The sequence below is a fragment of the Pristiophorus japonicus genome, chromosome 6 (genome assembly GCF_044704955.1).
Source record: "Pristiophorus japonicus isolate sPriJap1 chromosome 6, sPriJap1.hap1, whole genome shotgun sequence".
Lineage (NCBI taxonomy): Eukaryota > Metazoa > Chordata > Chondrichthyes > Pristiophoridae > Pristiophorus > Pristiophorus japonicus.
The window spans coordinates 215,031,386-215,049,532 of NC_091982.1; the positions used below are offsets into that span (position 1 = coordinate 215,031,386).

The window sequence follows — 18,147 nt, forward strand, 5'->3', positions numbered from 1 at the left end:
CCATTGGCCTTCCTGATCACTTGCTGTACCTGCATATAACCTTTTGTGTTTCATGTACCATACTGCAGCACTTTGCAATTTTTCTGCATTTAAATAATAACTTGCTCTTCAATTTTTTTCTGACAAAGTGCATGACCTCACACTTTCCAACATTATACTCCATCTGCCAAATTTTTGCCCACTCATTTAGCCTGTCTATGTCCTTTTGCAGGTTTTTTGTGTCCTCCTCACACATTGCTTTTCCTCCCATCTTTGTATCATCAGCAAACTTGGCTACGTTACACTCGGTCCCTTCATCCAAGTCGTTAATATAGATTGTAAATAGTTGGGGTCCCAGCACTGATCCCTACGGCACCCCACTAATTACTGATTGCCAACCCGAGAATGAACCATTTATCCCAACTCTCTGTTTTCTGTTAGTTAGCCAATCCTCCATCCGTGCTAATATATTATCCCCAACCCCGTGAGCTTTTAACTTGTTCAAATGAGGCTCAACTATGAAAATAGTTTGTGCCTCTCGCTAGTGTCATAGGGCAGGCGCTGCAATCACTCCACCCACTGCTTGCCCGATGTGCACTGTTGACAGAAATTGCCATGTATATATTTCAGCATTGCAGTGGTGTGGCACAGTTTCTGCAGATGAGTCTTGATCACCACATGTCTGCATTTCTCAGGAACTGGTTCAGCAGCAGTATTAGCAGGCATCTGAAAACAGGCATGCTTCCACTTCTTCTCTGTTTACAAATAGCATATAGTATGCATCATTTTGGGAGTTGAAAAACTAAAAATGTGGGGGGTTGAAAATACTTGGAGCAGCATTTTCATACAAGAATTCAAAGTATTGTAGCAAACCAGATTTCTAATCTTCCCACTGCAATGCACTGACAGACTGACCAGTAATAATAAGTAGAGTAATGTAAAAGCAAAATGAGATATTTTTCAAATCTTGATTAATAGTACAGGACTCATTGCCACTGAAGTTCCAGTAGTTCATAGCATATAGCTTAAACAGGCCATTTCTAACAATTCCATATATGTCATAATTGAGCTGTGCAGTCGATGCAAACTAAAGTCGCCACAGAAGTTAAGTCTTGTCATTTCAAGCGCAAGTACCCTTTTACCGATGTGATAACTGTTCATTATTGCCAATCAACCTCTCTGCCACTGAAAATTAACTATTACAAGTGCGAAGTTTTATTCCTATAAGTATTAATTAATGTTGGAGATTTTAAAAATATAAATTTTTTTTTTTCAAATGTTACTTTTCCTTTCTGTCTCTTTTTTTTCTCTCTGCCTTTTCATCCAAGTTTTATTCCCCTCTCTTTTATTTTTCTTTCTGTACCTGATTTAACATTGAATTTTCCCATTCCACTCTAATTTACACTTACTTCTCAGTCCTGCTGTTTGTTTCACAATTCTTCAATCTGATTGGTTAAGGAGATACACAGGGCTCAAGTTTCGGCTCGAGTTGCTCCTATTTTTTTGGAGCAACTAATTTAGCATGGAATATCTTAGAAATCGCAATTCTCGCCATTTAGTTTGGTCCAGTTCTAGTTAGTTAGAATAGTTTTGTTTTAGTACAGTTTTTTTTTCAAAAGGGGGCATTACCAGCCACTTACGTCTGTTTTGCAAGTTTAGGCAGCGAAAAGTTATTCCAAACTAACTTAGAATGGTGTAAGTGTCGATTTTTGTATGCTCAGAAAAATCTTGCCTACACTTTATAAATTAGGCGCAGGTAGTGAGAGATGGGGGGGGTGCGGGGGGTGGAGGCAAGTTAGAGCGAAGTTAGGGGATTTTACAAAGCATTAAACACTTCACTTTTACCAATAAAGAGCTATCAATAATAAATGATAAATAAATCAACAAATCAACCAATAAATCAATCAAAAAAAATTAATAAAAAATAAAAAAATTATAAAAAATCAATCAATAAATAAAAAATTAAACATTTCTACTCACCTACTGCAGCACCGGGAGACCTCTAACAGCCTGCAGCCTGCTGAAGAGGAAGGCTGGATGATATCTGGTATGGCCAATTCTATAAATTGAGAACCTGCAGTCAGCTAGATTTTCAATGATTCATTTGCAGCTCTATTTGTCCTCTTTTTGCTCCTTCTCATCTTTCTCACGTTCAGATTTCGCTTCTTCTGCCTCATGTCGCTTAATCAAAACCTCCACTTCCTTCTGCTTCAGCATCTTTATGCGCGTTTTCCCGTTTTCTCTGGTTAGCGTTGCAATTTCCACCTTTGCGGCCGATAGTTTGCTGATGTCCATAGTCTTATTCAACACTTTAACTGCCAATGCAAGTGCTGACTGCAAAGTCATATCTTCTTCTTTGAAGTCTTGTTTCAGCATAGATACTGCAGCGGCGCTGTTATTCCCAATGCAGGTGGCCTTCCACCCTCCGTAATTTCCACTGGGGTCACTCTGATGCAACTGACAGCCATAGTGCTTATGCCATCCCATGTTGAGCAGCGAAACACCAAAAGGACGCTTCCCTCCGAACTGTGTGTAAACCTGCTTGATATCACAGTGTGTTGTGACCAACTGCTCACGAGGCCCGCCACCGAGGAGTTCGGGCGGGGCCCGCCCCCGACGAGATGTTGGTCGGACGGACCCCGCCGCCGAGGAGGTAAGGGCAGTCAAGCCACTTTTTTACCAAATATATCACTTACTGTCACTATCAAATCTCCATTAATATGGTCAGGACCTTTCCACAAGTTCAATACTGAACAAATCCTCAGCATTAATCAGTGAAAGATAAATTATCAGTTGGTGCCTGACAACTTCTGCTATTGTGAAAAAAACATGTTTTACACTTGCAAAAAAACTGCAACATTATGGCATTTGAAGTGTTTTACTCAACAGTATTTCATATCTTGTATTCCCCTTATGTACCCAGGCATACAACACGCACATGAAATAAAACAAGTTTAGAGGAAATGTTATTTGCTGAGTTTGCACATGGAATTGAATTTTCCTCGCATAAAGAAAGTAGCGGTAAGGAATGCTAAAAGAATGAGGTAGACAATCTAACACATTGCATCTCACCCTGATTTTTCACTTTGTTTCCCTTCGTAATGTGTTTGCATATGAAATAATTGGGTGAAGTAAGGTTTCTCATAGTTTCTTTCCTCCTATAGTGGCAAACACTTCTCCCTTCGATCATTTTTTCATCATGTTTTAATAATTCAAATTATTTTCCTAATGTGTTGTAAAAGTTACCACTTTTTACAACATTGTAGACATAAAATTCTAGTATCACTGTGGTAGAATGTATTTTGCCTGTGTTGAATTTTTAACTTGTGTTGTTGTGATGCTAGATTCAACATGTAATGTATTAACTTCCAAAGCTGCACATCGTTTCCTTTTAATAGAAAACATTTACTAGTCTGTTTGTCAATTTAGGTGCACACAACACAGTGACTCAGGGTTGTTATTTACAATCTTAAACAACTCATGATATTGTTAGAAACATAGAAACGAAGAAAATGGGTGCAGGAGTAGGCCATTCGGCCCTTCGATCCTGCACGGCCAATAAATGAGTTCATGGCTGAACATGCAACTTCAGTACCCCATTCCTGCTTTCTTGCCATACCCCTTGATCCCCCTAGTAGTAAGGACTACATCTAACTCCTTTTTGAATATATTTAGTGAATTGGCCTCAACAACTTCCTGTAGTAGAGAATTCCACAGATTCACCACTCTCTGGGTGAAGAAGTTTCTCCTCATCTCGGTCCTAAATGGCTTACCCCTTATCCTTAGACTGTGACCCCTGGTTCTGGACTTCCCCAACATTGGGAACATTCTTCCTGCATCTAACCTGTCTAAACCCATTAGAATTTTAAACGTTTCTATGAGATCCCCTCTCATTCTTCTGAACTCCAGTGAATACAAGCCCAGTTGATCCAGTCTTTCTTGATATGTCAGTTCCGCCATCCCGGGAATCAGTCTGGTGAACCTTCGCTGTACTCCCTCAATAGCAAGAATGTCCTTCCTCAAGTTAGGAGACCAAAACTGTACACAATACTCCAGGTGTGGCCTCACCAAGGCCCTGTACAACTGTAGTAACACCTCCCTGCCCCTGTACTCAAATCCCCTCGCTATGAAGGCCAACATGCCATTTGCTTTCTTAACCGCCTGCTGTACCTGCATGCCAACCTTCAATGACTGATGTACCATGACACCCAGGTCTCGTTGCACCTCCCCTTTTCCTAATCTGTCACCATTCAGATAATAGTCCGTCTCTCTGTTTTTACCACCAAAGTGGATAACCTCACATTTATCCACATTATACTTCATCTGCCATGCATTTGCCCACTCACCTAACCTATCCAAATCACTCTGCAGCCTCATAGCAATCTCGTCGCAGCTCACACTGCCACCCAACTTAGTGTCATCCACAAATTTGGAGATACTACATTTAATCCCCTCATCTAAATCATTAATGTACAATGTAAATAGCTGGGACCCCAGCACAGAACCTTGCGGTACTCCACTAGTCACTGCCTGCCATTCTGAAAAGTACCCATTTACTCCTACTCTTTGCTTCCTGTCTGCCAACCAGTTTTCAATCCACGTCAGCACACTACCCCTAATCCCATGTGCTTTAACTTTGCACATTAATCTCTTGTGTGGGACATTGTCGAAAGCCTTCTGAAAGTCCAAATACACCACATTAACTGGTTCTCCCTTGTCCACTCTACTGGAAACATCCTCAAAAAATTCCAGAAAATTTGTCAAGCATGATTTCCCTTTCACAAATCCATGCTGACTTGGACCTATCATGACACCTCTTTCCAAATGCGCTGCTATGACATCCTTAATAATTGATTCCATTATTTTACCCACTACCGATGTCAGGCTGACCGGTCTATAATTCCCTGTTTTCTCTCTCCCTCCTTTTTAAAAAGTGGGGTTACATTGGCTACCCTCCACTCCATAGGAACTGATCCAGAGTCAATGGAATGTTGGAAAATGACTGTCAATGCAACCGCTATTTCCAAGGCAACCTCCTTAAGTACTCTGGGATGCAGTCCATCAGGCCCTGGGGATTTATCGGCCTTCAATCCCATCAATTTCCCCAACATAATTTCACGACTAATAAGGATTTCCCTCAGTTCCTCCTTCTTACTAGACCCTCTGACCCCTTTTATATCCGGAAGGTTGCGTCCTCTTTAGTGAATACCGAACAAAAGTACTTGTTCAATTGGTCTGCCATTTCTTTGTTCCCCGTTATGACTTCCCCTGATTCTGACTGCAGGGGACCTACGTTTGTCTTTACTAACCTTTTTCTCTTTACATATCTACAGAAGTTTTTGCAGTCCGTCTTAATGTTCCCTGCAAGCTTCCTCTCATACTCTATTTTCCCTGCCCTAATCAAACCCTTTGTCCTCCTCTGCTGAGTTCTAAATTTCTCCCAGTCCTCAGGTTTGCTGCTATTTCTGGCCAATTTGTATGCCACTTCCTTGGCTTTAATACTATCCCTGATTTCCCTTGATAGCCATGGTTGAGCCACCTTCCCTTTTTTATTTTTACGCCAGACAGGGATGTACAATTGTTGTAGTTCATCCATGCGGTCTCTAAATGTCTGCCATTGCCCATCCACTGTCAACCCCTTAAGTATCACTCGCCACCAATCTATCCTAACCAATTCACGCCTCATACCTTCAAAGTTACCCTTCTTTAAGTTCTGGACCATGGTCTCTGAATTAACTATTTCATTCTCCATCCTAATGTAGAATTCCACCATATTATGGTCACTCTTCCCCAAGGGGCCTCGCACAACGAGATTGCTAATTAATCCTCTCTCGTTACACAACCAGTCTAAGATGGCCTCCCCCTAGTTGGTTCCTCAACATATTGGTCTAGAAAACCATCCCTTATGCACTCCAGGAAATCCTCCTCCACCGTATTGCTTCCAGTTTGGTTAGCCCAATCTATATGCATATTAAAGTCACCCATGATAACTGCTGCACCTTTATTGCATGCACCCCTAATTTCCTGTTTGATGCCCTCTCCAACATCACTACTACTGTTTGGAGGTCTGTACACAACTCCCACTAAGGTTTTTTTGCCCTTTGGTGTTCTGCAGTTCTACCCATATAGATTCCACATCATCCAAGCTAATGTCCTTCCTTCCTAGCAATGGCTCCTTTTGACACCAGGTTGTCTAATGTGTTGTTCTATTCAATTTGCACAGCAGGAAGCATAGCCAGGCAAACTCTTCGAAGCACCTGAGCCTCTCATCAAAGGGTAGGGCCTCAGCCCAGGGTAAGGACAATGAAACCCATATGTGCGCGCACTAGGTCCATGCAGCAAAACCGGTCTCCAGTTGTCTTGGTTAATCCTTGCCACTGGACCAAGACCTAGCTCTGTCAAGCCCATGTGGTGGCTGGTGTGCAACGGCCACCCCACGTTAAAAAAATCCACGTTTCAATATGTAGTTTGTGTCCTGGAATATCGGGTCCTCATCGAAACACCAGCGAATTCATCCCTTTTTGGTGTGGAAGCAAGTCATCCTCGATACGAGGGACCGCCTAAGAAGAAGGTCCTTGATTGACTGTGCCTTCTGTGACTCACAGGTCAGTGGCCAGAGACTCATTCTCCCACACCTAAGGAGGTAGTTCAGAGACACAGTCTCAAAAAGTGTTTGTCAGCCAAACTGGCAGTAGTAAATGCTATTTGTACTTTAATACCTGAGCCAACTTAACTTTGTAGGGTTAAGCTAGTGTAAGTAATCTTCTGTTTTCGAGCACATGTTTAGAAAAAAAATAAGTAGCATAGTAATTGGGATCAATTTTCCCAATGCCATTTTTTGGCATATTGCCAGAGTTATGCCTGTTTTTTTTGGGCCTCGATTACTCCAAAAAAAATAAGTAGCAAGTTTCCCCGTTCTATTTTTTTTAATTGGCGCCGTGCAGCCTCTCCTTTAGCTTCGGGGGGTGGAGCCTAATATCTGCGCTGAACAAACGATGCTCCCCCCCCCCTTCTGCGCATACGCAAAAAAAAGGATGTTTTTGATGTGACTGCGATGTCCAGTACAGCTCCTGGTCTGCATTCGGCCATTTTTAAAGAGCCAGTTGAGTGTAATAACTTTAATTCTCATTGGAAAAATCAAAGCTGCAATGCAAGATGCAACGTGGCTCAAGGATCAAGAATTTCTTAAAGGATGAAGTGGGGGCACTAGTTACTGTAATTGAGGCCAGATGGCATAGGTTGGACACCAGCAGAGGTCACACAAAAGTTTCACCAAAAGAAATGAAGAAACGTTGGAACCAACTTGCAGAAGATTACTGTGCAATGGTGATCACTCCGAGGTCTGGAGGCCAGTGCAAAAAGAAGTGGCAGGACCTTGGTCAAGTAGTTAGTGTAAGTAATATTTTCATTTATTCACTGGAATTGCAATGGTAAATGTGACCATCTGTATATGTCCCACCCAGCAGAAAGACACCCTCTCTAAAAAGTTATATTTTCATCTTTGCAGAGGAAGGTGGCCCACAACAAAAGGGAAAGACCTCGAACAGGAGGAGGCAAATCTGTACTCACTGATACACTTGGAAGACAGGGTCACTACTTTGATGTGTCCTGCCTGGAAAAAAGCAACCACCATTGCATAAGTTGGGCCCACACTCGAGGGAGAGGGCAAGTCCTGCAAATTCCACAGTCTGGCTTTGCTAAATGTTAAGTGCTGCGCAGGTTAGCCATGCTTTGGTTCAAGGGGATGTCTCCGTCAGCTACGCTTCATTGATGCAATGTGCTATCATTCATCGTTGTCCTTCAAATCAGCCTGCTGCCTGTGCAACGTGAGTCTACTCATGCCACCCATCCTGCCCCCTCCTCTCCTGCTAACCATTTATCTGTTCTGTTATATTTTGCAGAAGTTGAGGCCAACCCTGACGATGCAGAAGACTCGGACGCGGATGAGCCTGAAGAGAATACCTTCCAATCCCACCTTCCAGACCAAGCGCATGGGGGTGAGGGGGAGGTGATGGTTGAAGTCCCCAGTGTTGTACTCACTCTGGAGGAGGTGCAGGTGCCGCCCATTGAGGTGCCAGCCCCTTTCCTGAGTGGTTCGAGTGTTGGGACATTCCATGGTTTCCAACAGTCCGAGGCTGCGGGTCCCAGTGGGATGCAGAGCCACACTCAGGGTTAGGAGGGGAAGAAGAGCTCAACAGCGTTCTCCTGAGGTGCAGGATCTAAAAGATGTGGTTCAAATGATGGCAATGAGTGCGGAGAGCATTGTCCTTACACGATCACTCCTGGACACCATCAGTGGGGTGGGTGATGAGGTATCGGGACTGTCGGGAGAAGTAACAACACTCTCATGAGAAATGGGAACACTGTCCAGGAACATGAGGGAGGGAATGTCCCAGGCAGCTGATACAATTTCAGTGCACATAAGGGAGGGAATGTCGCAGGTAGCTGTTGCGCTGTCAGTGAACATGACAGAGGGAATGTTGCAGGTTGCTTAGACACTGTCAGGGCACATGAGGGAGGGAATGTCATCATTATCATCATAGACAATCCCTCAAAATAGAGGAAGACTTGGTTCCACTCTAAAAGTGAGTTCTCAGGTGACTGAACAGTCCAATATGGGAATCACAGTCTCTGCCACAGGTGGGACTTACAGTCGTTGAAGGAAAGGGTGGGTGGGGAGTCTGGTTTGCCGCATGCTCCTTCTGCTGCCTGCGCTTGCTTTCTGCATGCTCTGTGACGAGACTCGAGGTGCTCAGCGTCTTCCCGGATGCTTTTCCTCAACTTAGGGCGGTCTTTGGCCAGGGACTCCGAGGTGTCGGTGGGGATGTTGCATTTTTACAAAGGAGGCTTTGAGGGTGTCCTTGAAACATTTCCTCTGCCCACCTGGGGCTCGCTTGCCGTGTAGGAGTCCCGAGAAGAGCGCTTGCTTTGGGATTCTTGTGTCAGGCATGCAAACAATGTGGCCTACCCAACGGAGCTGGTCGAGTGTGGTCAGTGCTTCGATGCTGGTCTGATCGAGGAAACTAATGTTGGTGCATCTGTCCTCCCAGGGGATTTGCAGGATCTTGTGGAGACATCATTGGTGGTATTTCTCCAGCGATTTGAGGTGTCTACTATATATGGTCCACGTCTCTGAGCCATACAGGAGGGCGGGTATCATTACAGCCCTGTAGACCATAAGCTTGGTGCCAGATTTGAGGGCCTGATCTTTGAAAACGCCCTTCCTCAGGCAGCCGACGGCTGCGCTGGCGCACTGGAGGTGGTGTTGAACCTCATCGTCGATGTCTGCCCTTACTGATTATAAGCTCCCAAGGTATGGAAAGTGGTCCATGTTGTCCAGGGCCATGCCATGGATCTTGATGACTGGGGGGCAGTGCTGTGTGGCAGGGTCAACTTGAGGACCTTTGTCTTACGGATGTTTAGTTTAAAGCCTATGCTTTCGTACAAGTTGCAGGTAGTTGACACACTGTTGGTCAACATGAGGGAGGGAATGTCACAAGTTGCTGAGACACCGTCGGCGAACATGAGGGAGGGAATGTCGGAGTTAGCCACTGAAATAAGGGAACATGCCCAAACTCCGCGGCCATTAACAGAATCAACTGCCACTCCCACTCCAATCCCGAGACCAGCCTCTGAAGAGACCCAAGCCGGGCATTCCACATTACTGTCTGGTTTGGAGACGATCAGTGGTGACGTGGCACTTTAAAAAAAAATCTAAAATTGAAGAATTTTTTTTTTGCATGTAACTTCCATTTTCTGTGTTTTCAGTTGCAAAAAATTAAGCTTGATGATGCATATTTATGTATTCTTGACTCCTTCCAAAGCTTCACATAAAAACAATGGCATCTTTCTGCCTCGATTTTTTGATGTGCACTGGTTTTTCTTAAGAAGGTTTTTTGGGAGTGGTCACATATGCCGTCCTAATTGGCCAAACTTGCATAAATGTCAAAAACTGGTGCAGACATCAGGTTACGCCCCCTATGATGCAAAAAAAAACAAACCTAAAAAAATCTTTGGGGAAACTTGGATTTTAAAATTTAGGCCAAAAAAAACGGCACACGCCAAAAAAACAGCGCAAATCACTGGGGAAAATTGAGCCCATTATTTTTGCATACAAAAGAGTGCAAGGAAATATATATTTTTCAATGGTAAAACTGTGTACCTGCTCATTCATAAATCTTATGTAAATAAGCCACTTATTGGTTTAAAACTTGTGTCTCAGTGCTTATTTAGACTGCCTTCCAGAAAAAGAGGACATGTGCTTAAGTTGCATAAGGGTAGAACTAGGCTAGATGTCAGGAGATTCATTTTTCCAAGAGAATAGTAGACCTATAGGTCAAGTTACTAGCTTGTGCATTAAGTGTGGATTCACTACATACCATGAAAAAAGAGCTGGACTATTTTCTGGCTGGGCAGAGATCACAACATACAAAAGGTAGACGGAAGAATAAGTAATATAAAGAGTGGTCACTGTTTTCTCCCGAACTATTTTTGATTGCCTAGGGGTGTCAGAGAGGAATTTTCCACATCTTTTTCTCCTTAAGTTGGCCTAAATTTTTTGCCTCTCCCAAGAGATCACATAGCTGCTGATGGATGTTGTAAATCAGGATATTTAGGGTATCATGGCTGTATGGGACAGGCTCAATGGACCAGCTTTGCTTATCCTGTCCATTATCTTTTGTATGTTCAGTCATGTGGCAATGTTATAGATTCCAGCAGCCAGTGTACAGAATCAGAGTTCTCTATTATAAGCCCTGGATCTTGGTATCATTTAACCAGATATTACGCACAAAACGCTGCACGTTGGAATGTGGAGGACGCAATATCCTCATATGACTGATGATGCCGAGTGCAAGAGAATATCTAGTGTAAAAACCTGAAAACTATGACAACCACCCTTGGTTAAGACACTGAGGGGACAATTTTTAATTGGCCTGTTTCTTGCCTGAAGAATGGATAGACAGCAACTTAAAATGAGGGAGCTTGCCAGCCATTCCACTGATGCCCATGGCCCACCGAATGCAATTTTCAGGCAGGCATGTCAATGGGTGGGAGGCTGCTTAAATATGCAAATCAGTGTCCTATATCAGTCGTAAGGCATCTATATTTTCGGTTACAAATGGGCGGAATATTGTTGCACACACTACACCTAGTTGAGCAGCCGAAGGAGTGGCCCTTTACAGCATCGCTGGAGACTGCTCAAAACATGACCTTGGAAGCTTTCATTTCTTTTCTGGTAGGGCAAGACTGCTCCTCCTTGCTCCCTAAATACGATGACCAACTGCCAGCCCATTTGAGGCCCCCACCCCCCAAGATTGCCTTACCCTTCCCAGCTCAGCATAGGAGCCGGTTAACTTCCCGGCCTCCCAGAACTGGTAAACTGCAGTCATGGGGTACATCATAGAAAAGCCTCTGTCCTCACCCGACATGTACACGTGTGCACTTTCCAGCAGAGAATCACCTGGTGATGGTCAGGAACTCTGTCTGATTTTTCTCTTCAAAATTCCTAGAGCGCTGAAGCAAATTATATCACCTTCTCTACCACCTTGCTGAGATCAACTAACTTAACACAGGCCAAAGATCAGACCTGGATCTTCACAGTTTCCCACATTACAACAGTGATTACACTCAAAGTACTTAATTGGATGTAAAGCGCTTTGAGACATCCGGTGGTCGTGAAAAGCGCTATATAAATGCAAGTCTTTCTTTTTTGTCTGCGTGGCTCTGTTTCATTTTTGAGAATTGAGCCACATAAGCTGAGGAGGGTTGAAGTATTTCTTCAGTGATATCATTCATTTTGATTCAAAATATCTAATCAGTTGGTAAAAAAATCTAGGTTTCAAACTGCACCATGGCATTATTCATTTTTTTTTGTGTTTTAACATAATAAATTTTCCAGTTGTTCTATTACACAGCATCAGGATAATACTTATGTTAGAATACAAAGCAAATTCTGCATCTAACAATGTGTTTCATAAGTAAGAATTTCTTGTGCAATGTTCTCCAAATTCCACAAGCTATTTGAAACTTTCTGTTGGCAATTTATTTTGTAAATGTTGTTTGGCTTATAAATATTTGTTGTGCTTTTAAAAAAGATATATATATGCACAACCTAAGTAGATGTGCACGTGTAACAGTTCGGCAAACTTATTCTTCTTAGGCGGTCCCTCCTATCGATGATGACTTGTTGCCATGTCAAAAAGGGATGAGTTCACAGGTATTTCAATGAAGGACCTAATATTCCAGGACCCGAACTACATATTGAAGGGTGGAAGATGTCTGTGTGTGGAGATTTTTTTTAACGTGTGGTGGCCGTTGAACACCAGCCACCACATGGGCATGACAGAGCTAGGTCTTGGTCCAGTGGCAAGGATTAACCAATACGACTGGAGACCAGCTCTGCTGCACGGGCTGAGTGCACACACATATTGCAGTGTGGGCTGGCCCATGCTGCCCCTGGGTCTTCTCCTCTTCTAGGTCCTGAACACACGCCTCTCCTGGGCCCTGATCACATCGCTCCATGATCACTCGCCGCTCCTGCGCCCCGACCTCACCGCTCCTGCTGTACCCTCCCACGCTCCAATCACCGACCTGGATTATGGTGACGTCCAATCCAGTTGCCCACTTCACTGCTGTCGCCCTCCTGCACCAGCTCATGCTGCTCCCTGGAGTGGTACGCCGCCATGCTCGCTGCTTTTAAGGTCCCAACCTGCCACAGATGTTCCCTTGCAGGATGGGCCCATGGGATCAAATAGTTTAACACATCACAGACACACTCAAATTAGGAACGATACTAGAGCATGGTCCTGGAGGGCATCAGGACTTTGTTTTAGGTGCATATTACAATGTCAAAATATTTAAAAAGGTCAGTACAAAGGAGTTCAATCAGATCTGCAAATGTAACGCCCCTATTTAAAAAAGGAGGCAGACAAGAAGCAGGAAACTATAGACCAGTTAGCCTAACATCTGTGGTTGGGAAAATGTTGGAGTCCATTATTAAAGAAGCAGTAGCAGGACATTTTGAAAAGCAAAATTCGGACAGGCAGAGTTAGCATGGATTTATGAAGGGGAAGTCATGTTTGACAAATTTGCTGGAATTCTTTGAGGATGTAATGAACAGGGTGGATAAAGGGGAACCAGTGGATGTGGTGTATTTGGATTACCAGAAGGCATTTGACAAAGTGCATATAAAAGATTACTGCACAAGATAAAAGTTCACGGGGTTGGGGGTAATATATTAGCATGGATAGAGGATTGGCTAATGAACAAATAGCAGAGAGTCGGGATAAATGGTTCATTCTTGGGTTGGCAATCAGTAACTAGTGGGGTGCCACAGGAATCAGTGCTGGGACCCCAACTATTTACAATCTATATTAACAACTTGGAAGAAGGGACTGAGTATAACGTAGCCAAGTTTGCTGATGATACAAAGATGGGAGGAAAAGCAATGTGTGAGGACACAAAAAATCTGCAAAAGGACATAGACAGGCTAAGTGAGTGGGCAAAAATTTGGCAGATGGAGTATAATGTTGGAAAGTGTGAGGTCTGTCATGTATCTTACATTATTATATATAACTGTATCCCAACATGCTATACATAACTGTAATAAGATATGACCTGTAACCACCAGCATACCTTACCACCAGGGGTGCACTTGCAAGAGACAGGTATATAAGGACAGGTCTCAGGCAAGTGCAGCATTCCAGAGCTGTGAAATAAAGGTGCAGGTCCAGAGTGACCTTGACTTCACTACATGCCTCGTGTGAATCTGTACTGAGGGGACAGGACTTTACAAGGTCATGCACTTTGGCAGAAAAAAATCAAAGAGCAAGTTATTATTTAAATGGAGAAAGATTGAAAAGTGCCACAGTACAGCAGGACCTGGGGGTACTTGTGCATGAAAAGCAAAAAGATTATATGCAGGTACAGCAAGTGATCAGGAAGGCCAATGGTATCTTGGCCTTTATTGCAAAGGGGATGGAGTATAAAAGCAGGGCAGTCTTGCTGCAGCTATATAAGGTATTGGTGAGGCCACACCTGGAATACTGCGTGCAGTTTTGGTTTCCATATTTACGAAAGGATATACTTACTTTGGAGGCAGTTCAGAGAAGGTTCACTAGGTTGATTCTGGGGATGAGGGGGTTGACTTATGGTTGAGTAGGTTGGGCCTCTACTCATTGGAATTCAGAAGAATGAGAGGTGATCTTATCGAAATGTGTAAGATTATGAGGGGGCTTGACAAGGTGGATGCAGAGAGGATGTTTCCACTGATGGGGAAGACTAGAACTAGAGGGCATAATCTTAGAATAAGGGGCCGCTCATTTAAAACAGATATGAGGAGACATTTCTTCTCTGAGGGTTGTAAATCTGTGGAATTCGTTGCCTCAGAGAGCTGTGGAAGCTGGGACATTGAATAAATTTAAGACAGAAATAGACAGTTTCTTAAACGGTAAGGGGATAAGGGGTTAGGGGGAGCGGGCGGGGAAGTGGAGCTGAGTCCATGATCAGATCAGCCATGATATTGAATGGCGGAGCAGGCTCGAGGGGCCGTATGGCCCACTCTTGTTTATGTTCTTATGTACCTGCCGATGTCACTCGTTTTATGACAATCACATACTTTGATGCAATTTCAAAATGAAGACTGCTCCATATACTGTCTTTCGGATGAAACATTAAACTGAGCCCCATCTGCACTCTCAGGTGGATGTAAAAGATCCCCTGGCACTATTTAGAAGATGAGCAGGAGAGTTATCCCCGGTGTCCTGGCCAATATTTATTCCTCAATCAACACCATTAAAGCAGATTATATGATCATTATTACATTGCTGTTTGTGGGAGTTTGCTGTGTGCAAATTGGCTGCCACATTTCCTACATTACAACAGTGACGACACTCCAATAGTACTTCATTGGTTGTAAAGTGCTTTGGGATATCCGGTGGTCGTGAAAGGTGCTACATAAATCCAAGTCTTCTTTCTTTTTAAGTTTCAACGGCTTGTTGATGAGTTGCGGCACTCTTCAGGTCACTCCTAACAGCCCATTCCCTCCAACCCCATGTTGACAGGTGTGTATGACTAGTCATGTGGTATGCACGTGTTCATTCCCTGTCTGTGTGTGTCTATCTCTATATAGAATCATAGAAATTTACAGCACGGAAGGAGGCCATTTCGGCCCATCGTGTCCACGCTGGCCGATCAAGAGTTATCCAGCCTAATCCCACTTTCCAGCTCTTGGTCCGTAGCCCTGTGGGTTACTGCACTTTAAGTGCACATCCAAGTATTTTTTTTAAATGTGGTGAGGGTTTTTGCCTCTACCACCCTTTCAGGCAGCAAGTTCCAGATGCCCACTACCCTTTGGGTGAAGAAATTTCCTCTCATATCTCCTCTAAACCTCCCCGCAATTACTTTAAATCCATGTGCCCTGGTTGTTGATCCCTCTGCCAAGGGAAACGGGTCTTTTCTATCCACTCTATCCAGGCCGCTCAATTTTATACACCTCAATCAGGTCTCTCCTCAACCTCCTCTGTTCCAACGAAAACAGACCCAGCACCTCCAATCTTTCCTCATAGCTAAAATTCTCCAGTCTAGACAACATTCTTGTAAATCTCCTCTGCACCCTTTCCAGTACAATCACCTATTTCCTGTAATGTGGTGGCCAGAACTGCACACAGTGCTCCAGCTGCAGCCTAACCAGTGTTTTATACAGTTCAAGCATAACCTCCTTAACTCTTGTATCCCATGTCTCGACTAATAAAGGCAAGTATTCCATATGCCTTCTTAACCACCTTATCTATCTGGCCTGCTACCTTTAGAGATCTGTGGACCTGCACTCCAAGATCCCTTTGTTCCTCTACACTTTTCAGTGTCGTACCATTTAATGTGTATTCCCTTGCCTTGTTAAACCTCCCCAAATGCATTACCTCACACTTACCCGGATTGAATTCCATTTGCCATTGATCTGCCCACCTGACCAGTACATTGATAACTTCCTGCAATTCGCAGCTTTCTTCTTCATTATCAACCACACAGCCTATTTTAGTGTCTTCTGCAAACGTCTTAATCATACCCCCAACATTCAAGTCCAAGTCATTGATATACACCACAAAAAGTAAGGAACCCACTACTGAGCCCTGTGGAACCCCACTGGATACAGCCTTCCAGTCACAAAAACATATATCGACCATTACCCTTTGCTTCCTGCCTCTGAGCCAATTTTGGAACTAACTTGCCAGTTTGCCCTGGATCCCATGGGCTTTTACTTTCGTTACCAGTCTGCCATGTGGGACCTTATCAAAAGCTTTGCTAAAATCCATATACACTACATCATATGCACTGCCCTCATTGAATTTTGAGGAGGTAACCAGAAGGGTCAATCAAGTTAGTCAGACACGACCTTCCCTTAACAAATCCATGTCTTTTCAAATGAAGATTTATCCTGTCCCTCAGGAGTTTTTCCAATAACTTTCCCACCACTAAGGTTAGGCTGACTGGCCTGTAATTACTCAGTCTATCCCTTTCTCCTTTTTTAAACAAAGGTACAGCATTAGCAGTCCTCCAGTCCTCTGGCAGCACACCTGTAGTCAGAGAGTTTAAAAATGGTCAGAGCCTCTGCTATTTTTCCTTTTGCTTCTCGTATCGGCCTGGAATACGTTTCATCCAAGCCTGGGGAGTTATCCACTTTCAAAGCTGCTAAGCCCCTTAATACTTCCTCTCTCACTATTTTTATCTTGTCTAATATTTCACACTCCTCCTCTCATTGCAAAGTCTGCATCACCCCTATGTCTGTTGTATCTCTCACTCTGTCTGAGTGTGTGTCTCTCTGTGTCTTGGTGTGTGTCAGTGTTTTTCTCTCTGTGAGTATGTGTATCTAGCCGGTGTGTTTGTTTATCTGACTGTCTGCCTGGTCTCTGTCTCCACCTCCCCACCTCCCCACCTCCATCCGTCTGTCTCTCTCTCTATCTCTCTCTTCCCTCCCCGCTCTGCCTGTCTCTCTTCCCTCCCCCCCCCACCCCCCACCTCTGCCTGTCTCTCTTCCTTCCCCACCTCTGCCTGTCTCTCTTCCCTCCCCGCCCCCCACCTCTGTCTGTCTCGCTTCCCCCCATCTTCTCTCTCTCCCCCCTACTTGCTCTCTTCCTCGCTTCCCCCCATCTCTCTCTCTCTCTCTCTCTCTCTCTCCCCCCCCTACTTGCTCTCTCTTCCCCCCCCCTCCTCTCTCTCTCTTCCCCCCTCTCTCTCTCTCATCCCCCCCTCTTTCTCTCTCTTCCCCCCCTCTTTCTCTCTCTTTCCCCCCCCCTCTTCCCCCCCTCTCTTCCCCCTCTTCCCCCCCCTCTCTCTCTCCCCCCATCTCTCTCTCTCTCTCTTCCCCCCATCTCTTTCTCCTCTCTCTTCTCCCCCATCTCTCTCACTTCCCCCATCTCTCTCTCTTCCCCCTCTCCCCTGCCTCCACTCTTCCCCCCCAACCCACCCTCTCCCCCTCTGCCCCCCACTTTCCCCCCCACCATCTCCCCCTCCGCCCCCCCTCTCCCCCCACACCCTCCCCACGCTCCCCCCTCTCTCCTCTGTCCTCACCCCCCTCACCCTCCCCCCCTCCTCACCCTCCACCCACTCCTCACCCTCCCCCCCTCTGTCTCTCTCCCCCCCTCTCTGTCTCTCTCCCCCCCGTCTCTCTCGTTCTCTTCCCCCACCACGTCTCTCTCTTTCCCCCCCCACCAACCCCCGTCTCACCACCCCCTCCCCGCCCCGTCTCTCCCCCGCCTCCCGTCTCTCCCCTCCCCGCCCCGTCTCTCCCATCCCCTCCCGTCCCGTCTCTCTCCCTCACTCCCTCCCCTCCCCCCCTCCCCTCCTCTCCCTGTCTCTCCCCCCCTCCCCTCCCCTCCCCGCCCCGTCTCTCCCATCCCCTCCCGTCCCGTCTCTCTCCCTCACTCCCTCCCCTCCCCCCCCGTCTCTCCCCCCCTCCCCTCCTCTCCCTGTCTCTCCCCCCCTCCCCTCCCCTCCCCGTCTCTCCCGCTCCCCTCCCCTCCCCGTCTCTCCCCCTCCCCTCCCCATCTCTCTGTCTGTCTCTCTCTCCCCCCCCCATCTCCTCCCCTCCCCGTCTCTCTCACCCCCCATCCCCTCCCCTCCCCGTCTCTCTCCCCCCCCCATCCCCTCCCCTCCCGTCTCTGTCTCTCTCCC

The 18,147-nt window shown here is 45.3% G+C and overlaps 1 protein-coding gene and 1 pseudogene across 1 annotated transcript in view; one reads left to right on the forward strand and one right to left on the reverse strand.

Annotated features, from left to right (window-relative positions):
• Positions 1-2,091: 2,091 nt before the first annotated feature.
• Positions 2,092-10,673, reverse strand: LOC139266250 (proteasome subunit alpha type-4 pseudogene; annotated as a pseudogene).
• A 512-nt stretch (positions 10,674-11,185) lies between these two features.
• Positions 11,186-18,147, forward strand: part of LOC139266251 (uncharacterized) — a 13,142-nt gene continuing 6,180 nt past the window's right edge. The window contains exon 1 of the mRNA XM_070884080.1: positions 11,186-11,215. Coding sequence (XP_070740181.1) covers positions 11,186-11,215 — 30 coding nt within the window. The remainder of the gene's footprint in view (positions 11,216-18,147) is intronic.